Below are 21,207 nucleotides of genomic sequence, written 5' to 3' on the forward strand. Positions count from 1 at the left end.
CAAGTGTAAATAGATACTTAAGAAAGAAGTTTATATTAATTTTTAAAAAATACCAAATGTAACTCAAAGATATTTACAGATAGCTAGTGGAATGGCTTACATTGAAAGTAAACAACTGATACATCGTGATCTGGCAGCCAGGAATATTTTGGTCGGAGAAGAAAATATTATAAAAATTGCCGACTTTGGTTTGGCAAGAATTATCGAAGATTCAGAATATACGGCTAGACAAGGTAGAGTTAATGTTATTGGGCATTATTACTTGGTTAATTATATGTTCAATTTAGATAGATTTTTAATTTAAAAAAATTCTGTAGGAGCAAAGTTTCCAATTAAATGGACATCACCAGAAGCAGTATTATATGGAAAGTTCTCAATCAAATCTGATGTTTGGTCATATGGTATACTTTTGTGTGAGCTTATTACATATGGTCAAGTTCCTTATCCTGGTAAGTGAAATATTTCAAATATTTAATGTTAAACATAAAAATAAAAATTGTTAACTCTTACCTTTCCTATTATCCTTTACCTTCCTCCTATCATAAATTAATTCTTTCTGAAGTTTTTCTGTATTTTGTTTGTTGTGGGCATTCCCATATTTATTAGAAGTTCAGTTTATATTATAAATTCGACAAGTATCAAATAGAAAAATCATTAAAACATGAATAAATTTATTGACTTATATTTAACAATAAATCTATTAATGTTTAACCTTTAGAGACAATATACAATAAAGTTTACCTGTTTTGATATAAAAAAAAAGTGCTTGATTTTCCTTATGCTAGAAACAAATTACCCACAATGGGTAATTTCTATGTAGTGTACAGAGTATAGGGCACAAAATTAGACAGGACTAGAGATGGATGTCCATCCCTAATTGTATTGGGTATCTCATTCTTGAACCAGTCTCTTCTCATCCCCTCTAGTATTAATTTTAATTTACTCAAAAAATATTGCCCACCATCCATCTAGCCAAATTATCATTCTTTTTGTTGTTTGTATCACTAATTTCCTCTTTTTTCTTCTTGATATCTTTTCATTTGTTATCCTATTCACATAGATTATTCTTTCCATTCTTCTATATCACTTTAAGCTTAAGCTAAATCTAAATTGCCAATTATCATCATTATTGACTTGGAATCTTTATACAAAACTGCTCAAAGGACTGTCGATAATAATTGTTTTCTTTAACTTCATATTATGAAAAATTATTATAATTATTTACAAATTATCAATCATTAGTTAATTTCAACATTAACATTAATATTGTTTTTCTGAATACATGTTAGCTGGTATGTGAGCTGCTGGTTTGTCTTATGCATTTATACATTCACATTCATGGATGACATTTTGAGCAGTTCTTGTAAATGATTCTGTTTAATTTTGTAACAAATGAAATGATATTCAAAGAAAATTTACATTGAGAAATCAAGTGTTTTTAATTGTTTTTTCATTTTGTAAAGCAGATGGCTACTGCAAAATCTTAAAATGAATAAGGCTTTGTTTACATATATTACATTAGGAACTATTTGGGCACTATTTATTTACCTCAATCAGTTGATAAAAGCATAAAAAGTCAATAATGTAGTACTTTGGCAGAGAATTTGAAAAGTATCATTTTTGCAGGCTAAATCTTGAAAATGAAACAGATTTTGAAAAATACATATAGGGAATTTTAAGCTTAATTTTGACTCTAGAATCTGTCTGTCACAGATGCATACATTCATCTTGCATTGATATTTGTCATATCAATATAAGATGAATGTATGCATCTGTGCCAATACTAATTGTTTCTTTTTTTGTCTGACAAGAAGATAATTTATCAAATTTTCAAGCAGTATAGAGTTTAACAGTTATTGTAGGAAACAATTTATAATCATTCCTATTTAGCAAAAACTTATTCTTTGTTAAAATTTATTTAAACTACACTAAGAACTCATAAAATCTAAATCCAGCTATGCAACAAGAAAAAATTTAAATGGCCATCCAACCAGATAGGGGTAAAAAACCACTTACTCCACCACTCACCACTTTGAGGAATCTGAATTCGAGTCAGAAATTTTTAGGGCAGTTTATGTCAGTTTGTCTCTTGCCACCTGGCTAAACCTACAATGGGCACAAACGAAGATCCTTTCTGTGCTTGTAGGAGGGGGAAAGAAAACAAAGTTCTTTTTTCTATAAATCAAAACATTTAACTAGATTATTTTTGGGAACTATTTCTTTTCTCTTGGACCAAGTTTTCCTCATTGCAAAATCCAAACAGTAGCTTACAGTGGAAAACTTCAGTTAAGCCCTCAGTTTATTTCTTAAAGTTTAAAAAACTTCTACATCTAGAACTTTTTCTTTTCCAACCAAAATAAATAAATGAGAAAAAAGATTCATTTATTTATTTTTTAACTTTGTTACCACTTCCTGCTCAATTTTAAGCCTTTGTATAGTTGATAAAGTATGGCAATGAAACATGAGTGTAATTTAGTAAGGGAAGAGTGTCTCTCAGGAGGACTTTTATAGGAAATTGATCCCTATTTATATGTTAGACACAAGAAGAAAACTGAAAAAAATCTATGAGACCAAACCATTGGTTGGGCATGAACCTGTTCTGGGGGTTTTAATCACTCGACCACTGGTGGGCCTAAGCTTTTGTCTTTGTTCCATCAACAAAAGTTGTTGCAATTATTATGAAAATTGAAAAAATTAAAAATTTTATTTTTAATTTTATTGGATTTTCTATTTTATACTTTAAGAAGATACCAAAAAAATTTAAATCTTAAGCTTCTCTTCAATCGATTAAATTTAAATACTGTAGCATTATTTTTCTTTGAAATAAGCAGATTTATTGTTTAACATTTTTGAATTCATTATGGATAATAAATTCAAATAGTGACTTTAGTAAATTATCAATTAATATATTTTTGATACACCATTGATGAATACCTTTAGTCAACAGTAAAAATACCAACTTAAGAAAACATTATTTTATGATTTATGAAAAGAAAGCAATTGCTAAATCTAGATAGCATACAGGACTTAACAACTAAAATTTACTTAAGTATGACTATAAGCAATGCAGATTTTTGGTTATATAGGGCACTACTTACAGTTTTAGTAGTTTTTGTTAGTTTAAACATTCTTTAGTTGATGTAATCTGCCATGTTTTTTATGATAAACATTTTTTTATAAACTCCTCCTGCCCTTTGGGAACTAAGAGGATCTATTTTCATATCTATTGTGCTCACAATGTGAGCAACCAGGTGGCCTGTGAAAAACTTCGAGGCTTTTCAGCCATTTAAATTCAATCTTTGGTCTTCCCAGAGTGGTAGGCCAATGCCTTAACTGCCCACAAATAAGCATTAATTGTGCATTGTAAATATCTCTAATATATGTTAATGTGCATTAATATGGTAATTGTACAGAAGGATTTATCACATCGTATGTTCCCTACTATATTACATTGCTGCAATTTTCAGTTGTACATCTCAGTGCCACAACTGATGTCCAGAGACATTAATTTCTTGAATAAATTTAAATCAGCTGTATTATTTTTTTTTTAAACTGTAAGAATAGTATATAGAAGGCATTATATATGAATTTTCTAAAGTATACTTGAATCCAGAAAATACTGCTTTAACTTTCTTTGTACTTGAAGGATGTGATATGTATTACTATAAAAATTGCAGTTTTGTATGAATGGGAAGTATGTTATATACACTGCTGGCCAAGTAAAATGCAACACCTGCAACATCTAGAGGTCTACATGGTATTGCATTTTACTTGGCCAGTAGTATATTAATATTACCAAGAAGCTACTAGTTGGGAAATATTTGCCTGTACTTTGCGATATTGAATTACCATCAAATGTTCTCAATTAATTTATAATCTTTTCTAGGCATGCACAATCGGGAAGTGATCGAACAAGTGGACAGAGGTTATCGTATGCCCAAGCCATTAAACTACGAGTGTCCGGATTCCGTGTATAACATAATGCTGCAGTGTTGGGATTCGGATCCGGAAAAGAGGCCAACGTTTGAATTTCTATTTGGTTATTTTGACGATTATTTTATATCCACCGAACCCAGTTACAGGGATGCTGACGAATTTTGATTATGCAAAGAACTGAATAATTATTAATTAATAACTGTATTACTACTAAAATTCTGTATAGGAAGACATTTAATATAGTGTAATTATTTATATCATTTAATCTAGTATTATCTATCTTATGTAAATTTATATTTTTTTTTATGATTTTAATATTACATAAACTTTTCTAAATCACTGTTAAGCAATGTGTTTTGAGGAAAATATTGCAGGAATTTCTGAAAAATTGGATATTATCATATTTCTGTTAATTATGAAAAAGAATAATTTCAGAAAAATGTTGCCAGCTTTGGAACCTAATCCTTTGTTTTGTATAGTACAGATTTGTATAACATGGTACTTTTTTGGAACCTATCTACTGTGTTGGGATATGCATATATTGTGTTTGTGAGCTTTTCATTTGATTATCCTGTACATATAGTAAACCGCTGCATGACTGGTTATGATTTATGAAATCCTTTGTCTATCCTTTGGTGCAGTATTATACTGTATAGTTTTAACTGTATTTTTAACAAAAGAATATCTGTTTACAATACTAAGCCAATGCTGCTGCATGATGCCACTTTGAAACAATGCCAATAGCAGAATAAGTTTGATTTATTGGGAACTGGTCAGATGTACTGTATTAAAATCATAGATTTTCTTTTACTTTTTGTTATATTTTCTCATCCTGCCATGAATACTACAAAAATTTGTAAAGTCATTTTATAAGATTGAAAGTAATAATAAAAATTCTTTGTATTGAGAAATTTAAATAAATATTTTATACAAATTATTATATTGCAATATAAATGGTCTGATATTTTTGTAGCAAAATATTGATAACATTTAAAATTTTTTGATGGCAAAATTGTTATGATTGCTATAAATTGCATTTAGTTAGCATGATCTTTTTAAAACCGTGATATTGTTATTATTGTGGAATTATTTTATGCTTGAGAGTATCAAATGATCCTATGTATAAAGGCACATACCTTAACATACACAAACATAAATAATTAAGAAATATTATTGATAAAATGTATCTGTTGGTGCAACATTTAGGTCAGATTGCATGTGACAGTTCTCACAAACTAATGAGCAGTGCAGTCCCAACTTCTGGCAGCCTTTTGAACAGTTGAAAAAATTCATGTTTAGAAGACAATCCCATGCAGAAGGGTGTGATGTTCATTTCAGCTTCAAAAAATTTATTCTTCAAAACTTATCCCCTCTCTTTGGGATTTTGTTCATAACCTAGCCATGTTTGGACTTGATAATACACTCGAAATAGATGCTCTTCAGCTGCACTAGCTGTAGGTGGTAGTAAATTCAGGTTTACTGGTTTGTTCTTCACAATAGACTTTGTGAAGGACAAATATCTACCTTGTATATTCATTGATGGAATTTTCTTTTCATGAAGTGCCATATATGCCCAGGAAAAACTGTATTCCATTAAAAGAAAAAGAAAACTCATGCGAAGCATCACTTTTGTTGAAAATTTGAACAGCATGTTGCAAATCCTGTCATTTTTGTAATAGTTTCAAAGCTGCTGTTTTACCCTTACAGAAAAGAGTAGATGTTGTGTCACATCTGGAGAATGCATGTAAAAATAAAATGTGATCTCTGCAGCTTTCATGTTCATTGAAGCCTCTTGAAGAATAAATTTTCTGCTCGACCTTTCCTTTTCCTGGTTTGAGGAAAAAATTTCATTATCAACAGATGTGCGAGCGGTGAGAATCACCAACAAATCAATATCTTCCCCAATGACAACAGTCGTATTTCTACTTGCATTTTCAAGTGCAGTTTCAATAATCAAAACATCATCATCATCTTGAGGGTGTTTGACAGTTAAATTAGTAGCTTTGAACTTTTCAGTTAGCATTGTAATTAATCTGCTTTTGTTGTTGTTGTCGGAAAGAAATTTCTCTTGGTTCAATGTTACAGTCATCATTTTATCAAATAGAACATCCACAGAAGACAATTTGGAGGATCGACAAAGTTGTTCCAAGGCTTTACACTTGTGCCTCTATTACTATATCCATTGAAAACAATAATAGTGTTTGAACCAAAATGCTTTTGCATGTACAGTAAAGTGTCAATTATCCAAATGCTAATCAACCGAAAGCATTGTAGTCGTGCCGAATCGAATGTTTTTGATACTAGATTGACTTCTAAAGTATAATTTTTTGTTTTTATATTTTTCAATATTACATTAATTGAATTATCCACAACTGTGAGGCAGATAATAGTGAGGGCTTATCAGACCAATGATGGGCACAAACGCTTAGGGATCAAAGTGAAAACAATTGAATAAACTCAAAAAATTACTACATAAGTGTGAAAACAAACCCAAAATGCATTTCGGACTATTTTCCCAATAGAAAATAGTCCCTCACAGTTGGTATTAGTTAAAGGTAATGCTATAATAGAATTATACAAGGTAATGGTCGACTTAAAAACTAAGCCTAAAGTTATACAATATAAAAAAATTGAAGACACCACTGTAACAGTATGAGTAGTAAGCATCATCAGTAGGTATTATCTAAAGTAGATGGTATATTAAAAATTATACAAAGTAAAGGTAAACTTAAAACTATGCCAAAAACTATACAATATAAAGGAGAAGACGCCTTTATAACAGTATGAGCAGTAGGCAATATCAGTATAGACAGGTTTAATAAATCTTGATGACTTTGCACGGTGGAATGACATACAGGGTGCTGATACAAGACAGTTATTAGTTAGACAATTATTAGTTAACACTAATGGACTAAAGTTATACAGACAGGTAATGTACATACCAAAAACAGTAAGACGACAGAGTAGCAGGTGCCAGCTTACAACAAGATGCTGGGAGTGGTAGTGAGGGAGGTGTGTCAGTCCACATCTGGTGTACAAGTGGTGACAACATACGATACAATCACAAGTTCCCAACGGTTTTTAACAATACATATGGTGGTAACATCACAAAGATATTTAGTTTTTAAAAGATAAAATTATACCATCCTTTGTCAATTTTAACACCTAAGTTATCATTAATTCTATTAATATTATCAATTTTTAAAATCTCTATGTGCTCAAAATACTTACGTTTATAAGTGTTAGTTTCAAATTTTATTGCTTTTATTGTACTTTTATCAATTTCACAACTGCACAATTTATAGACTGGAGGGAATTAACAATTCTATCTCGGATGATACTGGGGTACATATTCTTGATGTCAAAAGACAGCATTCTAAACCTATTTTCCATTTTGACTTTTTTTAGGTTACAGTATTAAGAAATTCATCAGTGCTTTTAATGCAATGTTTAGACATTACCAGGGATTTTAGTTTGGATTTGACAAATAACTCTAAGTTATATAAACAATAAAATTTAATATCAACAAGAGGTCTATAAGCGATGGGTGTTTTATGGGTCTTGATCCTTACGTTAAACTTGGGGGTGCGGTGACCATAACTAGTGATAAACTTATAATCATCTTTATCAATAATTTTGATAGTTAATGGGTTTTTTAGACTAACAATCAATTCTTTTTTAATTTTAAGTGTCGGATGACGGGGCAGTTCCTCATACAAATTGTTATCTAAAAGAACCTGGGCTACCTTAATATAACCCCGATAGTTCGTGACTATACTCTGCCTAGATTTGTCGACCCGTAAGACGACTAAATTATTATTCTTAATGAATTTTTTTAAACCTTTAATATTATTATTACGTGTCCATAAGGATCTTATGGTTTTTACTAAGATTGTGATTTTTAACGATATTTTGGACTTTATTTTTAATTTCAATATGGTTGACTATGTCTAAACTGTTGAGAATATACTCTAACTCGATGGCAATTTTGCTTTTAGGTAAATATGTTTGGAAATTATAATCTAAACCTTTAGCTAATAAAGCTTTAATTCTATCGGGGATTTGTACATCAATTTGTTTTTCCAATTATTTATTAGATCCATCGTTGGAATAGCACAATGTCCAACTAGTTCATTATACTTCTTGGTAAAATAGCTGTTTTGGTTAAAGAGAGGAGTAGGGCTAAAATATTAGTATTTTTTTTCACTAGCTTTTTAATTTTGTATTTTTTAAATTTGATGACGGACTTGATTAACGTACCTTCTATTATTTTAACATCATGTTTTTGTATATTGTTTTTAATGCTGGGAGTGTCTTTAAAGGCCATCCTTCGTTCCGTCTCCGCTTAATATACCAGATATCAGTATTGATTAGTCTGATAAGCCCTCACTATTATCTGCCTCACGGTTGTGGATAATTTAATTAATATAATTATATCAAGGGCTAGAAGCAACTTTTGTAGTAATTTCATTTTTCAATATATTTATTTCGTTTGTACAAAATAAATAATTTTTAACCATACAATAGCCACGATTATTATTATAAAAATTTACGTTAGGCTTAACATTGACAAAAATTCAACGCGAAGCGACACGCAATGGAGAAAATTTAAACATGGGATATATTAACGCATTTTTTCGTATATAATTGGTTATCCAAAAAATCGATTTTCCGAACACCCCCAGTCCCCAATTGATTCGGATAATCGACGCTCTACTGTACTTAATATATTGTGCACGTATTAGCCCAAAAGTTTCATTTTGATGCCATACAAAATAATGCGAGAGAAATCCTCCATCGAGGACATAAGTTGCACTTTTGAAATCGGATGTGGAAGCCGTTGAAGAAAGATGACTTTTTTTTTTTTTTTTTTCTCATTCCCACTTCATCGAAGAGCGATATAGGATATGGAGCTAACTCGTATTTCAAAATGTTGCGGAGCTCTTCTCTACATCTTCTTATGGCACTGATCCTTTGAAACAACGACAATGGATCAATAGGCACAGTCACGTCGTGAACTTTTTCGTGACTATTAAGTATTAAAAGTTAAAATACTCTGTCGGTACACTAAAATTTGATGCCATTAAAACTTTTATTAACTATTTTTTCCATCGTGGTAGTGTCAATATTTAGCACATTGTGACAGTTTATTTTCTCATCACCCGTTACCCCCTGTTGCAATAGGTATGATTTGTTGAATATTCAGAAAGGGACTGTGAGAATGAAACCATTCCGATAACTGCTTTGCATCGGTGTATGCGAGATCCCATTGCATTGACATGTTGTTCTCCACTGCAAAAGGAAAGTTGACAAAACCTCTCGAGTCCCTGTGAAATATTGCTTGCAGTTCATCAACAAATTACTTTAGACACTCTCTTTGGCACTTCTTCCGTGTATGACGCGTCCTTGTATTTTTACCGATTTCACGAGTGATTGTTCTATTACCATATCGCTCGATGTTCCACAGAAAAATTTATCTGACCATTTAATTGTGAAAAATTGTTGATAAACTTTTTGAAAGTTTCCTTTTCCGTTGAACTTTCCCATTTCTTGAATATATAAACGTGCAGATTTTCTGTAAAGATAATGTCCCGCATCATGAAAGTAAGGAAGCAATATTTTTTACCGAAGCTAAATGCACCTTCCAATGTCCCATTCTTTCTGCCCTTATAAATTCTTTAATTAATTAACAATCATTATCATTTCAAAATATTGTATCCATAATTTTGTGGTCGGGCCTCTAATTTCCAATTTGTGACATTTTTCAGCAATTTTTTTTTTTCAAATATGTGACAGTACTCAACCCTTCAATCTCTCTAAATGTAGGTGTTGCTTCATTTAAATTCTCCAGATAAAGCTTAAAGAATTCGTGATCATCTCCTCCAAATGCTATCTCCTTGAAAATTATTTGTGATAAAGCAACCTCCAGCAACGTACGAGCTCCGACAGCTCTGGAGTGTGCGTGACCCGACAGCATTTTATCCACAGAATGTGGAGCATAAATAGTGCTCATCACTTCCTTAAGGCCACTTCCTGCCACGATATATCCAATTGATCCAAAAAATGACATCACCATTTGAAAACCTCCGAGCTTCACTGTTATCTTCGAAAATGGAGAAGTTTCGTCTGATGATGCAACCATTTCTCGAGCTTTAATATAGAGTGGTTGATCGGAGATTATTATGCACGCCGTATGACCGTGCCTTTGTCCATCTTCGAGAATGTACTGCAAGACGGTATAAATAGTGTTGTAATTGCTGGCTGGTTGATAGATAAATGGCAGATAAATTATTCGTGACTCGATACACACCTTGTATTTTGTTAGAAACTCCATAAATGTACTCCTTCCTGGTATTTCTGGTAGGTGTCTCCATTTCCCATACATCCATAACATATCTGTATTCCAGAGCATTGACATTGTTTTCACTTCATAATCAACTTTTTCCACCATAATTTTTTCAATCCTCCTACGCCATGATTTTCATAAATTTTCAATGGGACTTGGATAGTTTTTGACGCTTTCGCCACACTTGGCTTTGTTTTTAATCTTGATATTTGTTGATTGTCATAAATTTCAGGTATATTGGGGCAGGTAAAATAAAGATAGTTTTGGTGGAAATTCAGTACAATCGCTTGTATCAGAAAGTGATAAAATTCTCTACAGAAATGTTCGTTCTCATCTTCAAGTTTATATATACTAACAAAAGATCGATTTTATACCCTCTGTAAGCACCTTTTTAGCACTGTAAAACATTAAGTCAAAGTTCCCCAGCATTATAGCAGAATGCTGGGGAACTTTGACATTTTATTTAGTGTGACTAAATAAAGTGATATACAAAAACTCAGCTGGCTTCAAATTTTTCTGCAGAAACGACCTTTTTTTCGTCTAAAGTTACTGGACTATAATCTCGAGAATGGAGTTAAATAGATGAAAGACGAGACCAGATACGGAAACCTTAGGCCCCAATTAACTATATACGAATTTCCGACGCAAACTGGAAGTAATATTTCAGTTAAAAAAATTTTTCCCCCCAAATGTCATCTATCTATCGTTAAAGGAAAAGTATTATGGTCATTTGAGGTGAAGAGCATATATTTTAAATTAAATTTAAAATATGATCAAAAATGCAGCCCAACATTGTGACAAGTCACAGTAAATAATTGCTCATGGATGATGTCTAAGAATGATCTTATGGTCTTATGGGACTTATGATGTCTAAGAATCATCAAGATACTTTTGCCTGTTTTGTTATATCAATTTGGCTACTGACTTTCTAGTTACACAGAAAGCAACACCACGCTAAAAATTTTGATGTTTTGAATTTGATGGTACAGTACATTTTTGATAGGATAATCCCATCACTATCTTGCGCAAGGTTGATGATGTAGTATTTTGTCTCTATCATAACTTTGAACATAAACCTGTTTCAGTGATTTGCGAACAGCAGTCGCATCTTGCTTTCTTTATTTAAATTTAAATTAAAGCTATTTATTTTCATTGATTCCATTGTGAAGTGTTTTTTTGAAAAATAACATTCTTTCTAATAATATAAGATGGAGAAGTTTATAATTCTGAATCTGATTTATTTATAGTAATAGGAATATAGCCAGAAACAATATGCCATTTGAAAAGTCATAACTGTTTTATGCATTACAGTTGTTTGATGCGGCTTCTCTTTGTGATATTGCAAACTCTCCTATTCACACTCAGATTCTTTAACATTATAAAGTCAACACACCTTACTACTGAGAAAGCACATTATTCAGCTAAACAAACGTTTTCAATCCATTTCATGGGCCATCATCAGGTTAAAGACGTTCGAATGAATGGCTTTTCGAACACGTTCAAATTTAAATTATATTAGAACATACGTTAAAATAAGATTACGTAAACAAGCATAACGAAAATTAATAAACAAGAAAAACAAAATAAAATAAAATACAAAATACGGCAATTCTCCTTAATACAATATGTAAAGATTTTTTTTATAGTAACTCAGGTTTTATTGAGCTCTTTCTGATTATATATTTCCATGCCGACGGTAAAATGGTTGCATCTTTATAGTTTAAACATTTATCCGTTAAGCTAAATGTTTAAGCTATGTGCAAACATTGAGATGATAATTCATCTTGGACTAAACCCATTTTGCAATACACAGACAATTCTTACAGTTTAAAACCTGTTACCAATTCCTTACTGGTAAAATTTTGAAAATACATAATTACAATCATTCAAGCCATGTATTGCTCTTAGCTGTACTCAACTGGTCTTTTAAACACAGATAACTTGTAGGCAACACAAATATAGCGCTATATTTACTTTCATATTAAAATTATCGCAAGTTTTGTTATACACCATCAGCGTGCATTTATAAATCGTAGTGTAATTCTCTTTGTTAAAGCTTCAAGAAATTAGTTTATAACTGTAAATTACAGACGATTAAGTTAGTACTTTGCTAAATCGTGTCAATACATAATTTTTATATCGAATTTTAAATACACATGGACGATCTTGGATATGGTTAATATATCTTCGCTATATAAGATTTACAATATTAGTTTATTAAATAATGAAAATATTTCTTTGATTATATTTTCTTATTAACAGAGATAAATGGTTATCTTCATTTATATTTTTCATTTTTACTTGTCAATAAATTATTATTATATTTTGTCGTAGTTTCATTTGAATGGATCTTATTGTTTGGATAAACAAGAAATTTCTTTGTTCCGAATTATTCCAGACAGAGAAATACTAGATGTAGTTGATGATTGATCGTCTTCTGTCCAAGATAAATCATATTCTTCGTTGGATTTTGTTATCCGCAAGAGAAGGTGTTTCTGTAGCGGAAGGTAATGTTACGCACATTATTTGATTCTTTGTTAATTTACACATAATTTCATTTTTTCGTGAATAATCTAAATTTTGAAAATACAAATTTATAAACAACGTTCCCCTTTATTCAATTTTGATGATTTTAATCCAAACAATGACTTTATATTGTTTTAGTTCAGTATTTTCTTTACATCTCAAGCCCATTTCTAAACACAGGAACCTTTATCATACCCGAATATTTCGTATTTGCTTTGCTAACTTCCGAGTTGTTTGGGTTCAATTTGCACGCATCTCGTTCTTTTGTCCATCGGGCTATTTTTTCTCCGCTGTTTTTCATTGGCGTCCCGACCGACCAATTTCTGCCGTCTTTTGTTAACCATTAGCGAATCTTTCGAGGACCGACCGAAGCCGGCAAAAAATATCTGATGAATTCGGTAGTTTCATTTTCCCATTTCAAAACATTTAATATTTGAATAATTATATATATTATATAACAAAAAGTAATTTAACACAAGCGGCGCAAATTGTACTACCATAGGCCGAACTTTACCGGATAATAGACCGAGCAATAAGTTAACGCGTGCTCGGTCCATTACCATAGACTACGAAGATCGGACGAGGACGTCATTCCTATTCTTCAACCGCAACGGCAAAATCGCTTTAATGCATCAATTAACGAAACGACGAAAATTGTAATAAATAAGCGCGCTAAAATCAACATATTATCTATACAGTATTAGTTTTGTTTATATACAAAAAGTCGCGAGCAAATTGACTATTTGCCAATGTAATTTTCTCGAATAATTAATTACATTTCTTTCGGCTATGTAAATAGATGTTAAATTTAGTATTTTATACCTTAACAATTCGGTAAACGTCGAAGAGTCGACTTCTGTCATCGCATCCGTTATACATTTGTAATAAAAATTGACAAAAGTTAAAAACAAGACATACCTTACTGTAAAATATTTCGTATTCCTCATTGTCTCCGGACTTGTTATTTTCGTCTAGAATCGATAAAGTTTTTAATATTTTACCACAGAAGAAAGCGATAAAGTCTTTATTAAAATTATACGGTTACCTTCTACGCCAATCTTTCTTCCATATTCGTCGCCCCTTTAAAACACAGCCAGCGCAACGACCTTTCACTTGCCTACAGTAAAGAATTTAAAGTCAACTAAAATTATTTTAAATGACGGTTCGTACGCAATAAATCAGAATCGTCTCGTAATTTTTATATAAACGCGTCTTTACCATCAAATATCGGAATTTATACACGCCGAAGATTGTTTTCTTCCCGTTAAATAGGACGATTAACGCTATCGAATTGCCGAATTTTATCCACTATTTTTATCGTTTTGTCGTACGATTTACGACAATACACCGGAAAGCTTGGTACTCTATACTAATCTCTACGGCGGTAATAGAGAAATTTCCACGTTTTCTACGGGACGAAAGCTTTTAATATCGCGGCGCTTACAAACACTCTATTATATTACCGACGCACCCGCGCCCATTGGTACCCGACGGCCATCTTTATAGAATAGGATAGTCATTCCTATTATAGACGGACGATTAAAAAAATAATAAGTATGGGTTTACGGGAGAGAAAAATTATATTATTATTCGTATTTGTTTTACATATTTTATTTCTAGTAGGTTAATAAAGACGAAAACTTGACCAGATCGACCGAGATTGCCTTCGGAGCTCCTGTTACAAGGCGAAATTTCTTATCCGGCGCCCAGTTACGGCTAAAAGTAACCGGTAACTCCGACACATTCCTATTAAAAAATTTTCCGTTTCGCTAGATATTATTAATCCTTTTTTAAATCGAGAATTTATATATAAAATTCAATGAAATACAATAATACCTCGACTCGCACGATTTTCAAATCTCGCCGATTCGAGCGTCACTCGACTCTCGATTACTCACTCCCCCCGCACTATTGTTCGGCTTACGTGTTCGGATGTATCGCGCGGAATCGACGCGTAGCTACAATTTATTTTGTGTTATTTATTTCTGTGTTTGTTATATCTACAGAGACTCGAGAGACTCTACTATATCATCCAAAGGAAGTAGAACTAATTCTTCCGCATCAAACGAGAAAAAAAAACTTTATCTTTGGAATGTAAAGTTAACATCGGGTACGTTCGTAAAGTCGAACGAATTAAACGAAAATGACGTCATCGTTATTCCTATTTCGTTAGACTTTTCGAACGATTCGTTACTAACGCGTTTAACTCGTTTGACTTTACAAACGTCCAGTCCCGAGTTAACTCGGGAAAGTTACATAGCGTTACAAAAAATGCGGTCCTTTCGCTCCCAATTTTTTTGATTTTTGAAATGTGTTTTGTCTCCAAATTTTTTTCAAAAATTTTTACCCGCGCAAAAAAATTTTATCGCGATTTTAATGAGCCTTTGATAAGGCTCCATTAAGGCTTAATTGTTTTTAATGGGATTTTTTTTATCAAAATTAATTCATCGTTCTAAAGTTGTAGCGTACGGATTTGACTTCGGTAGTTATTTAAAGCTACTTTCTGATGTCAAAAACCACCTCCGATAGTTTTTGAATTTTTTTAATTAATAGATTTTATTATATACAAATTTAATTAAGTCNTTATGGGTAGTAGATCGACAGAAAAGAATGGTGTTTTTTATAAAGAAAAGAAAGAAAATCTTATATTTTGTCTATTATTCGTCTCTTATTTTGTCGCCCAGTCGACGGTGTCCCCGGTCGTCTAATACGGGTCCTAGGGACGGCCGGAGGGGACGATGGACTCCGACAAAGTACCAGCGATACGACGTTTTCCGTTTACTTCCTTTACTTTAACCGAGCTACTGCGGGGACCCAATATATAATTTTCCTCGGACGTCCGTTATCCTCCGAACGGAGCCGCGGGGTCTTGGGCCCGGCCCCCGAAACGTATTCCCGTTCCGTGCCGATATTACTAATTAATACGACATATAACGATAGCGCCAATCAGATAGAAGTATACGATTAATAACCAACGGAAAATTGCCTTTATTTACAAGCGTCCGTGTTCTAAATTAAACGCTGGCAAACATTTAGTCGATACAATTTTGAAAAAGTTTTTCTCTTTTATTGTCTATTACCCACGTAAGAACAATCGACGTAGTCTTCGACGATATCGGAAATTTGACGTCCGTCGGGAGTCGAACACCAACATATTCCGAAGGTATCCCAACATTGTTTGGATTTGTACGTTCCGTCTCGGTTGCATCGTGGTACGAATCTCCCTATTGCTGAAAAGAAAACCAACGCCACCGGGTTAGTGTGACAATCGGAATTTTATCGCTTAATTGGCGTCAGAAATATATCTAGTTTTTTACAAAAAAAGGAAGACGAAGTCGTCACTGTTCCGTCGAAATTAACTTCCTTTCCCCAGACCCAACTAACCGTCCGGATATCTACCCCCGTGCCTCCGTTTACGGACGAAAATCCTTTAACGCTATTGGTCGGCGATTACGATAAAACGGGCCGTTTCCCGTCGTTCGGGACAGTCGGCCCCATTTCCCGCGTAAGCGTTTCTTACCTACCGGATTCCCTGGTTAGTACGAACGTTAATGGCGTAGCCATCGTTCGTACCGTAACGGTACTTACATTCGGGTCTGGAAGCGTCGTCTCTCTCTCTGTGGCATTCGCAATCCACTACGTTAGCGAAGGAATGGGACAGAGGTCTTCCGTCCCGGCTCCAACATTGACACCGTTCCTTATCGCCGTACAGACATTGGCGTTGGTTGTAATCTCCGTCGGCGTCGCATTCCGGAATTAGTCGCGGAAAAGGGTTTTTCAGAGCTTCTTCTCTCAGTATCAAACAAGGGACGACCCGCGATGGAGCCGGAGCGTTAGCTACTTGTAAACCTATTCGAAAATAATAAACGCTTACTTAATTATTGCCATAATTAAATTTCTATTAATCTAAATCGGCGTTTTTAGTTCTTAACCGACAATTTTCTATTAACGTGGCGTAACGCCGCCACCACGTACGGTTTAGGCCCACTAACGCCCGAACGGAGGAAATCTCCCAACGGCGCGGGTTAGCGCCCGCAAACGGACCGACCGCGCGTTTTCAAAATTTTCTCTACGCCTCCGACACCCGAATAGCGGCCCGTTTCTCTTCGAAAGTCCTCCCCCCAGGCCGTGGCCCGGGCAGATCTGGTACAATCGAGCTATTCCGATCCAATTAACACTAGGGGGCTGGATTTAGGCGTAAGTTAAACCAGCTACGGTTTAATTAGCGAGAAAGAACTTAGGAACGGAGGCCAGCCGAGCGGACGGATAAAACTAGCGATACGTAATCGTACGAGCGAGGCGCGTTACTAGTGGAAAACTGTAAAAGAATTACCTTTGGGAGAATGAACGGCGATAACTAATATCTGAAACGAAAGTAATTTAAGTTTTAAAATATCTACAGATGGCCTATAAATAAGTACCGACGTCCATATCGTCGAATTGCATATCGCTTAGCAAATATCCCGTGACCGTAATTTTTTTTAAAGCTCCTCCGTCTTTATCTTTGATTTCCAGATTGTTGGGCCGGTCACTGGTTATCACCTTTACGTCGTCGTCCAGATATTCTCCCACCGGCCAGACGTCCGTCGCCCTGCAAAAACAACGTAATTAATATTATAATTAATTGGATTTAAAATCCGACCGACTAGAAAGGCGCATTACCTGGCCCGGTAGCTGGCCCCGGCCGACACCAGACAACAAAAGGCCGCGAGAAATTTAAAATTCATCTTTTCTTACCGACGTTTCTCGGCGATTAAAGCGGTTGTTTCTCGATTTATAGTTTTTCAAATAAAAAAAATGCATATCGAGCGTAATTTATAATATATTGGGCAGAAAAAGTTACTTTAGTAAACACTTTTTTCCTCTTCTGCGTTTTGATAAGTAAATGGATTTTGTAATTATAACATTTGCAATATTTGCTATTTTTGACGTTTACTTTTACAAAAGAAAAAATGACATGAAGCCCGTTTTATTATAAACTTTGCGTAAATGGCAATTTTAGATTGCCGTTCTTAGACGATGCAGGAAGAGATTCCGACTTCCCATAAAAACTTTCGACAAGCGTCTTTTCCTCGGCCGCCNATATCAAATGTGGATAACAACGAAATGACCTACACGTGTAAATAACGGAAAAAGAACAGAGAAGGACCGCCAAGTAAAAATGTGAAAATAAATACGAAATTGAGTCAATAACGTAATCGAACGAGTGGAGGCAGCTTATTGGCACGAAATTCGCGGCCGTCAATGCCAAACAATCGTTGTCATAGACTTCGGAAAGCTAAATGCTCGTAATGTAAGTCACTTAGCGTGCACGGGCGAAAGCCCGGGACCGTTCGGGCTATCGAGCTGTCTCGAATCTGCGAAATCGTAACTGCGACTTATATCGACGTCCCATCTGTCTCTTTTGTCCGTTATCACCAGGCTGAGTCACGTAATTGTAAAATGGGAACTCTACGACGGAAAAGTGACGAATCGAAAGTATCGTGAGCGCGGTATTATGATGTATGCATAAGCATACATGGACTATGATGTATGCATAAGCATACATGGACTAGAGCGATAGAGGAAAGAGAAAGGGTAGAGCAAAGACGAGCGCTTAAAAAGAAGGATAGGCAGGGTCAGACCTTCGGATGTGCGACGATTCTCGAACGAATAGGTGTGTAGTGTGCCGATCTTTGTAATTATAAATTGCGAATACGTGTGACTAATATTATTTTCTTTTTTATTTTGCGCGTGTTACAAGTTATAAATAAATATAAACAAGCAACGCTAACTCGACAACATTAAATCTAAATACCAAAATGATTAATTTACTGCGTTTTTGTTATTTATTACTCCTGTTTTTAGGTATTCGGTATTCGGCCGAATAGTGAAAAATAGGCCGAATACCGAATAGTAACCGAATATTCGTTACATCACTACAAAGAAGTTTGATCTACCGAAATCGACGGTCGAAACAATTATAAAAGGCAAAGAAAAAATTCTCGAAGCTGCGAAAAATGCTCGATCTTTAAATTCGAGCATCGTTCGTAAACGTTGAAGTATTATCGCCGAGATGGAAACGATGTTAAAATTATGGCGTGATAATCGAGTAAATGTGAAAAATTGTAAAATAATATAGGCCTAATTTGTTATACATATGTATTATCTAAGATTTTATTAGACATTTTTTTCTAAATTATTGTTTTCTTTAGTCTCCGGCCCCGATTAAAAATTATTTGTACGTATTTATATGGGAAATTATACTCCGACTTAGGCGATTAGCGCTCGGTCCCACCCATCGCGTAAGTTGGGGGTATTACCGCATAAATAATTTTAATACTCGACGACGGTTTGGACGAAATTCGTCGAATTTAGTTTAGGCAATACGACGTCGCCTTTCGTTTAATTCCGCCACTTTTCTCTTTAAAAGTTATAATTTCCTTTATCCTAATAGAATCGGAGAGCGAAATTCGAATAATAAATAGCTTTTTTAAATATTTACCGAATAAACGAAAGAATCAATTAAAAGTTTACGATATCCGAGAAAGCGGGTTTTCCTTATATTTAATTCTAAAAGGTGTGGCTGGGATTTCTTAACGTAGGCCGGATAAAATAGAAAAACGTTCCATCTGGTCGGTCGGGTTATCGACTTTTCCCGCTAAACGATTCTTTTCAAAAATTTACCGGCCTAAACGCGCAAAAATCCATTTTCTAACGACAATTTCCTGGTTTACGTTGGTTTAATTATAATAAACGTGGACAAACTTTTCCTTCCCGTCTCTCTTATCGTACGGGTTTCCCGCGGCGTGGCTATCCCCGCCCCAACCAGTATAAACGCTTGGTTTTACGCTGCTTTTGCGCGAAAATATCCCGTCCGTTCTCGCAGCTTCCGCCCGAAACGAGATTGGAAAAATTATTACTTTTTTCCAAAGTCTTGGATGGTCCTCGAAATAACGCTTCCTTTCGCCGGTATCGGGCGGATTACGTAAGCCAAATAGGGCCGGGCATTATTACGGTTATTTAAGAAGGGAAGGGCTGGGTGGGAAACGTTTACCACCGCGCGTCGTATATACCTATAGACGCGTATATCGCGCCGTTTAGGTTCCGCTCGTACTTAGACGTAACTACTACTCGATCCCGAGATATTACGCGTCCGTATATACGTTTTACGTCGGTACAATTCGGACCTATCTAACATCGAATTATACTACTAAAAGCTAATTCTCGCGGCTTGGAAACAAAAGGAATTTGCGGCTCAATCTATCGGGTATAATCGCCACGGTTATACACTTTCCTAATATATATAGAATTATAAGTATAAATCGGTGTTCCTCGACCTCTAACCAATCGTCGCCCCCTTCGATAAAACCGTTACGTAGTATCGCCCCTTGGCTTCAAAATTCCCACGCCCGGGGCCCAGGCTGACGCCAAATTCCTAGAGCATCGAATAGACTAGTGATTAGTATAATGTTATTTGTTTAATTATCGTACGACGTAACCAATAAAATATCTAATTATTCTTAATATGATGTTTTCCTATATGGCTCAGAAAATTGTTTTTCGCCCCCAAAATATAAATTGTTCCTAATCGTCCCCTGGATGTGGAAAAACGCTCCCGTCGAGAAACACCGTTATAGATTCCGCGGTTTAAGTAATCTTAACAATAATCTTACCATTAAAGACGATTCGAGTTTACTAATTCGCTTCTTTTATCGAAGAACAAAGAAATAGAAGAAAAAATTCGGTAAATTAAGAGCGGTTGGTTTTCTTTTTAAACGTTTACGCGTATTCCCGAATTAAATTTTTAAATTTCAAACGAAAATTGATCAATAATACGTTACATTTATGGGAGGAAAAAGTCCGAGGCCCGCTAAAATTACACAAAATTCTGATAAAACCGTCGGAACGCTGGATTTTACTACGAAAGGATAAACTATAATTTATTAAAGAACAATTTAAATGAGGATATTGGAGATTTTTAAATAAAAGCCGCGTTATTTTTATATCCCGACGGAGAAAGCGCGACCGTCAACGAGAACGGAGGACGAAGACATTTTTAGGAAAACGAGAAAGAAAATAATAGATTTTCGACTTATATTTGAACGATAGAACCGTCATTGTCGTCATTTCGAAAAAAAATGCCAAATTTCACTGGATAATAAACTAGCGACAGATGGTTTCGATTTGGCGTTACTCCCAATAATAATCTCTGTTTTCCAACGTATAAGACCTCCTTTAATAAGAAATTTACAAATACTTGTGGATTTAATTACATATTTCTCTTTTAAAGTTAAATCGACGTTCCCTACGTCCTTCGTTGCCTTCGGCGTAGAACATTGGTTACGCCGTAGCGTTTCTCGTATATTAAGACAACATTTTGCGCAGTTTTAGGTACGGGCGTTGAGAATTTTTCTCCC

At 34.3% G+C, this 21,207-nt stretch overlaps 3 protein-coding genes across 4 annotated transcripts in view; 1 reads left to right on the forward strand and 2 right to left on the reverse strand.

Annotated features, from left to right (window-relative positions):
- The window catches only part of LOC111627124 (tyrosine-protein kinase Fyn-like), a 29,751-nt gene extending 24,909 nt beyond the window's left edge, over positions 1 to 4,842 (forward strand). The window contains exons 8-10 of the mRNA XM_023370689.1: positions 80 to 233; positions 318 to 449; positions 3,887 to 4,842. Of these exons, the coding sequence (XP_023226457.1) occupies positions 80 to 233; positions 318 to 449; positions 3,887 to 4,101 (501 nt within the window). The 3' untranslated portion in view covers positions 4,102 to 4,842. The remainder of the gene's footprint in view (positions 1 to 79; positions 234 to 317; positions 450 to 3,886) is intronic.
- A 3,718-nt stretch (positions 4,843 to 8,560) lies between these two features.
- Positions 8,561 to 11,738, reverse strand: LOC111627117. The gene is made up of 2 exons (XM_023370679.1): positions 9,706 to 11,738; positions 8,561 to 9,551 (listed from the first exon to the last, which is right to left on the reverse strand). The coding sequence occupies exons 1-2, from the start codon at positions 10,385 to 10,387 to the stop codon at positions 9,301 to 9,303; spliced, it is 933 nt and encodes a 310-aa protein (XP_023226447.1). The 5' UTR covers positions 10,388 to 11,738; the 3' UTR covers positions 8,561 to 9,300.
- Positions 11,739 to 13,595: 1,857 nt separating this feature from the next.
- Positions 13,596 to 17,549, reverse strand: LOC111627128 (SPARC-related modular calcium-binding protein 1-like). 2 transcript variants are annotated; one of them, XR_002756979.1, is made up of 6 exons: positions 17,471 to 17,549; positions 17,234 to 17,399; positions 17,142 to 17,172; positions 16,397 to 16,657; positions 13,854 to 13,925; positions 13,596 to 13,779 (listed from the first exon to the last, which is right to left on the reverse strand). XR_002756979.1 is itself a non-coding variant. In XM_023370694.1 (5 exons), exons 1-5 carry the CDS (start codon positions 17,533 to 17,535, stop codon positions 15,875 to 15,877), a joined length of 687 nt encoding a protein of 228 aa, XP_023226462.1. In that variant the 5' UTR covers positions 17,536 to 17,549; the 3' UTR covers positions 15,836 to 15,874. The 2 variants fall into 2 exon arrangements, 1 of the variants encoding a protein (XP_023226462.1); XM_023370694.1 differs by lacking the exons at positions 13,596 to 13,779; positions 13,854 to 13,925 and adding an exon at positions 15,836 to 16,038.
- Between the last annotated feature and the right edge of the window lie 3,658 nt (positions 17,550 to 21,207).

The sequence above is a fragment of the Centruroides sculpturatus genome, unplaced genomic scaffold (genome assembly GCF_000671375.1).
Source record: "Centruroides sculpturatus isolate CEXI.00-Female unplaced genomic scaffold, Cexi_2.0 scaffold471, whole genome shotgun sequence".
NCBI classification, from domain to species: domain Eukaryota; kingdom Metazoa; phylum Arthropoda; class Arachnida; order Scorpiones; family Buthidae; genus Centruroides; species Centruroides sculpturatus.

Bases quoted from the DNA above. Each gene is read 5' to 3' on its own strand.
- LOC111627117 (XM_023370679.1), bottom strand. From the start codon at position 10,387: ATGGTGGAAAAAGTTGATTATGAAGTGAAAACAATGTCAATGCTCTGG. The intron at 9,552-9,705 runs GCTGAAAAATGT...GGTAAAAAATAT, and splicing joins ATATTTGAAAAAAAAAAATT to TGCTTCCTTACTTTCATGAT.
- LOC111627128 (XM_023370694.1), bottom strand. From the start codon at position 17,535: ATGAATTTTAAATTTCTCGCGGCCTTTTGTTGTCTGGTGTCGGCCGGG. The intron at 17,400-17,470 runs GTAATGCGCCTT...TTGTTTTTGCAG, and splicing joins GGGGCCAGCTACCGGGCCAG to GGCGACGGACGTCTGGCCGG. The intron at 17,173-17,233 runs GTCGGTACTTAT...CTTTCGTTTCAG, and splicing joins TGCAATTCGACGATATGGAC to ATATTAGTTATCGCCGTTCA.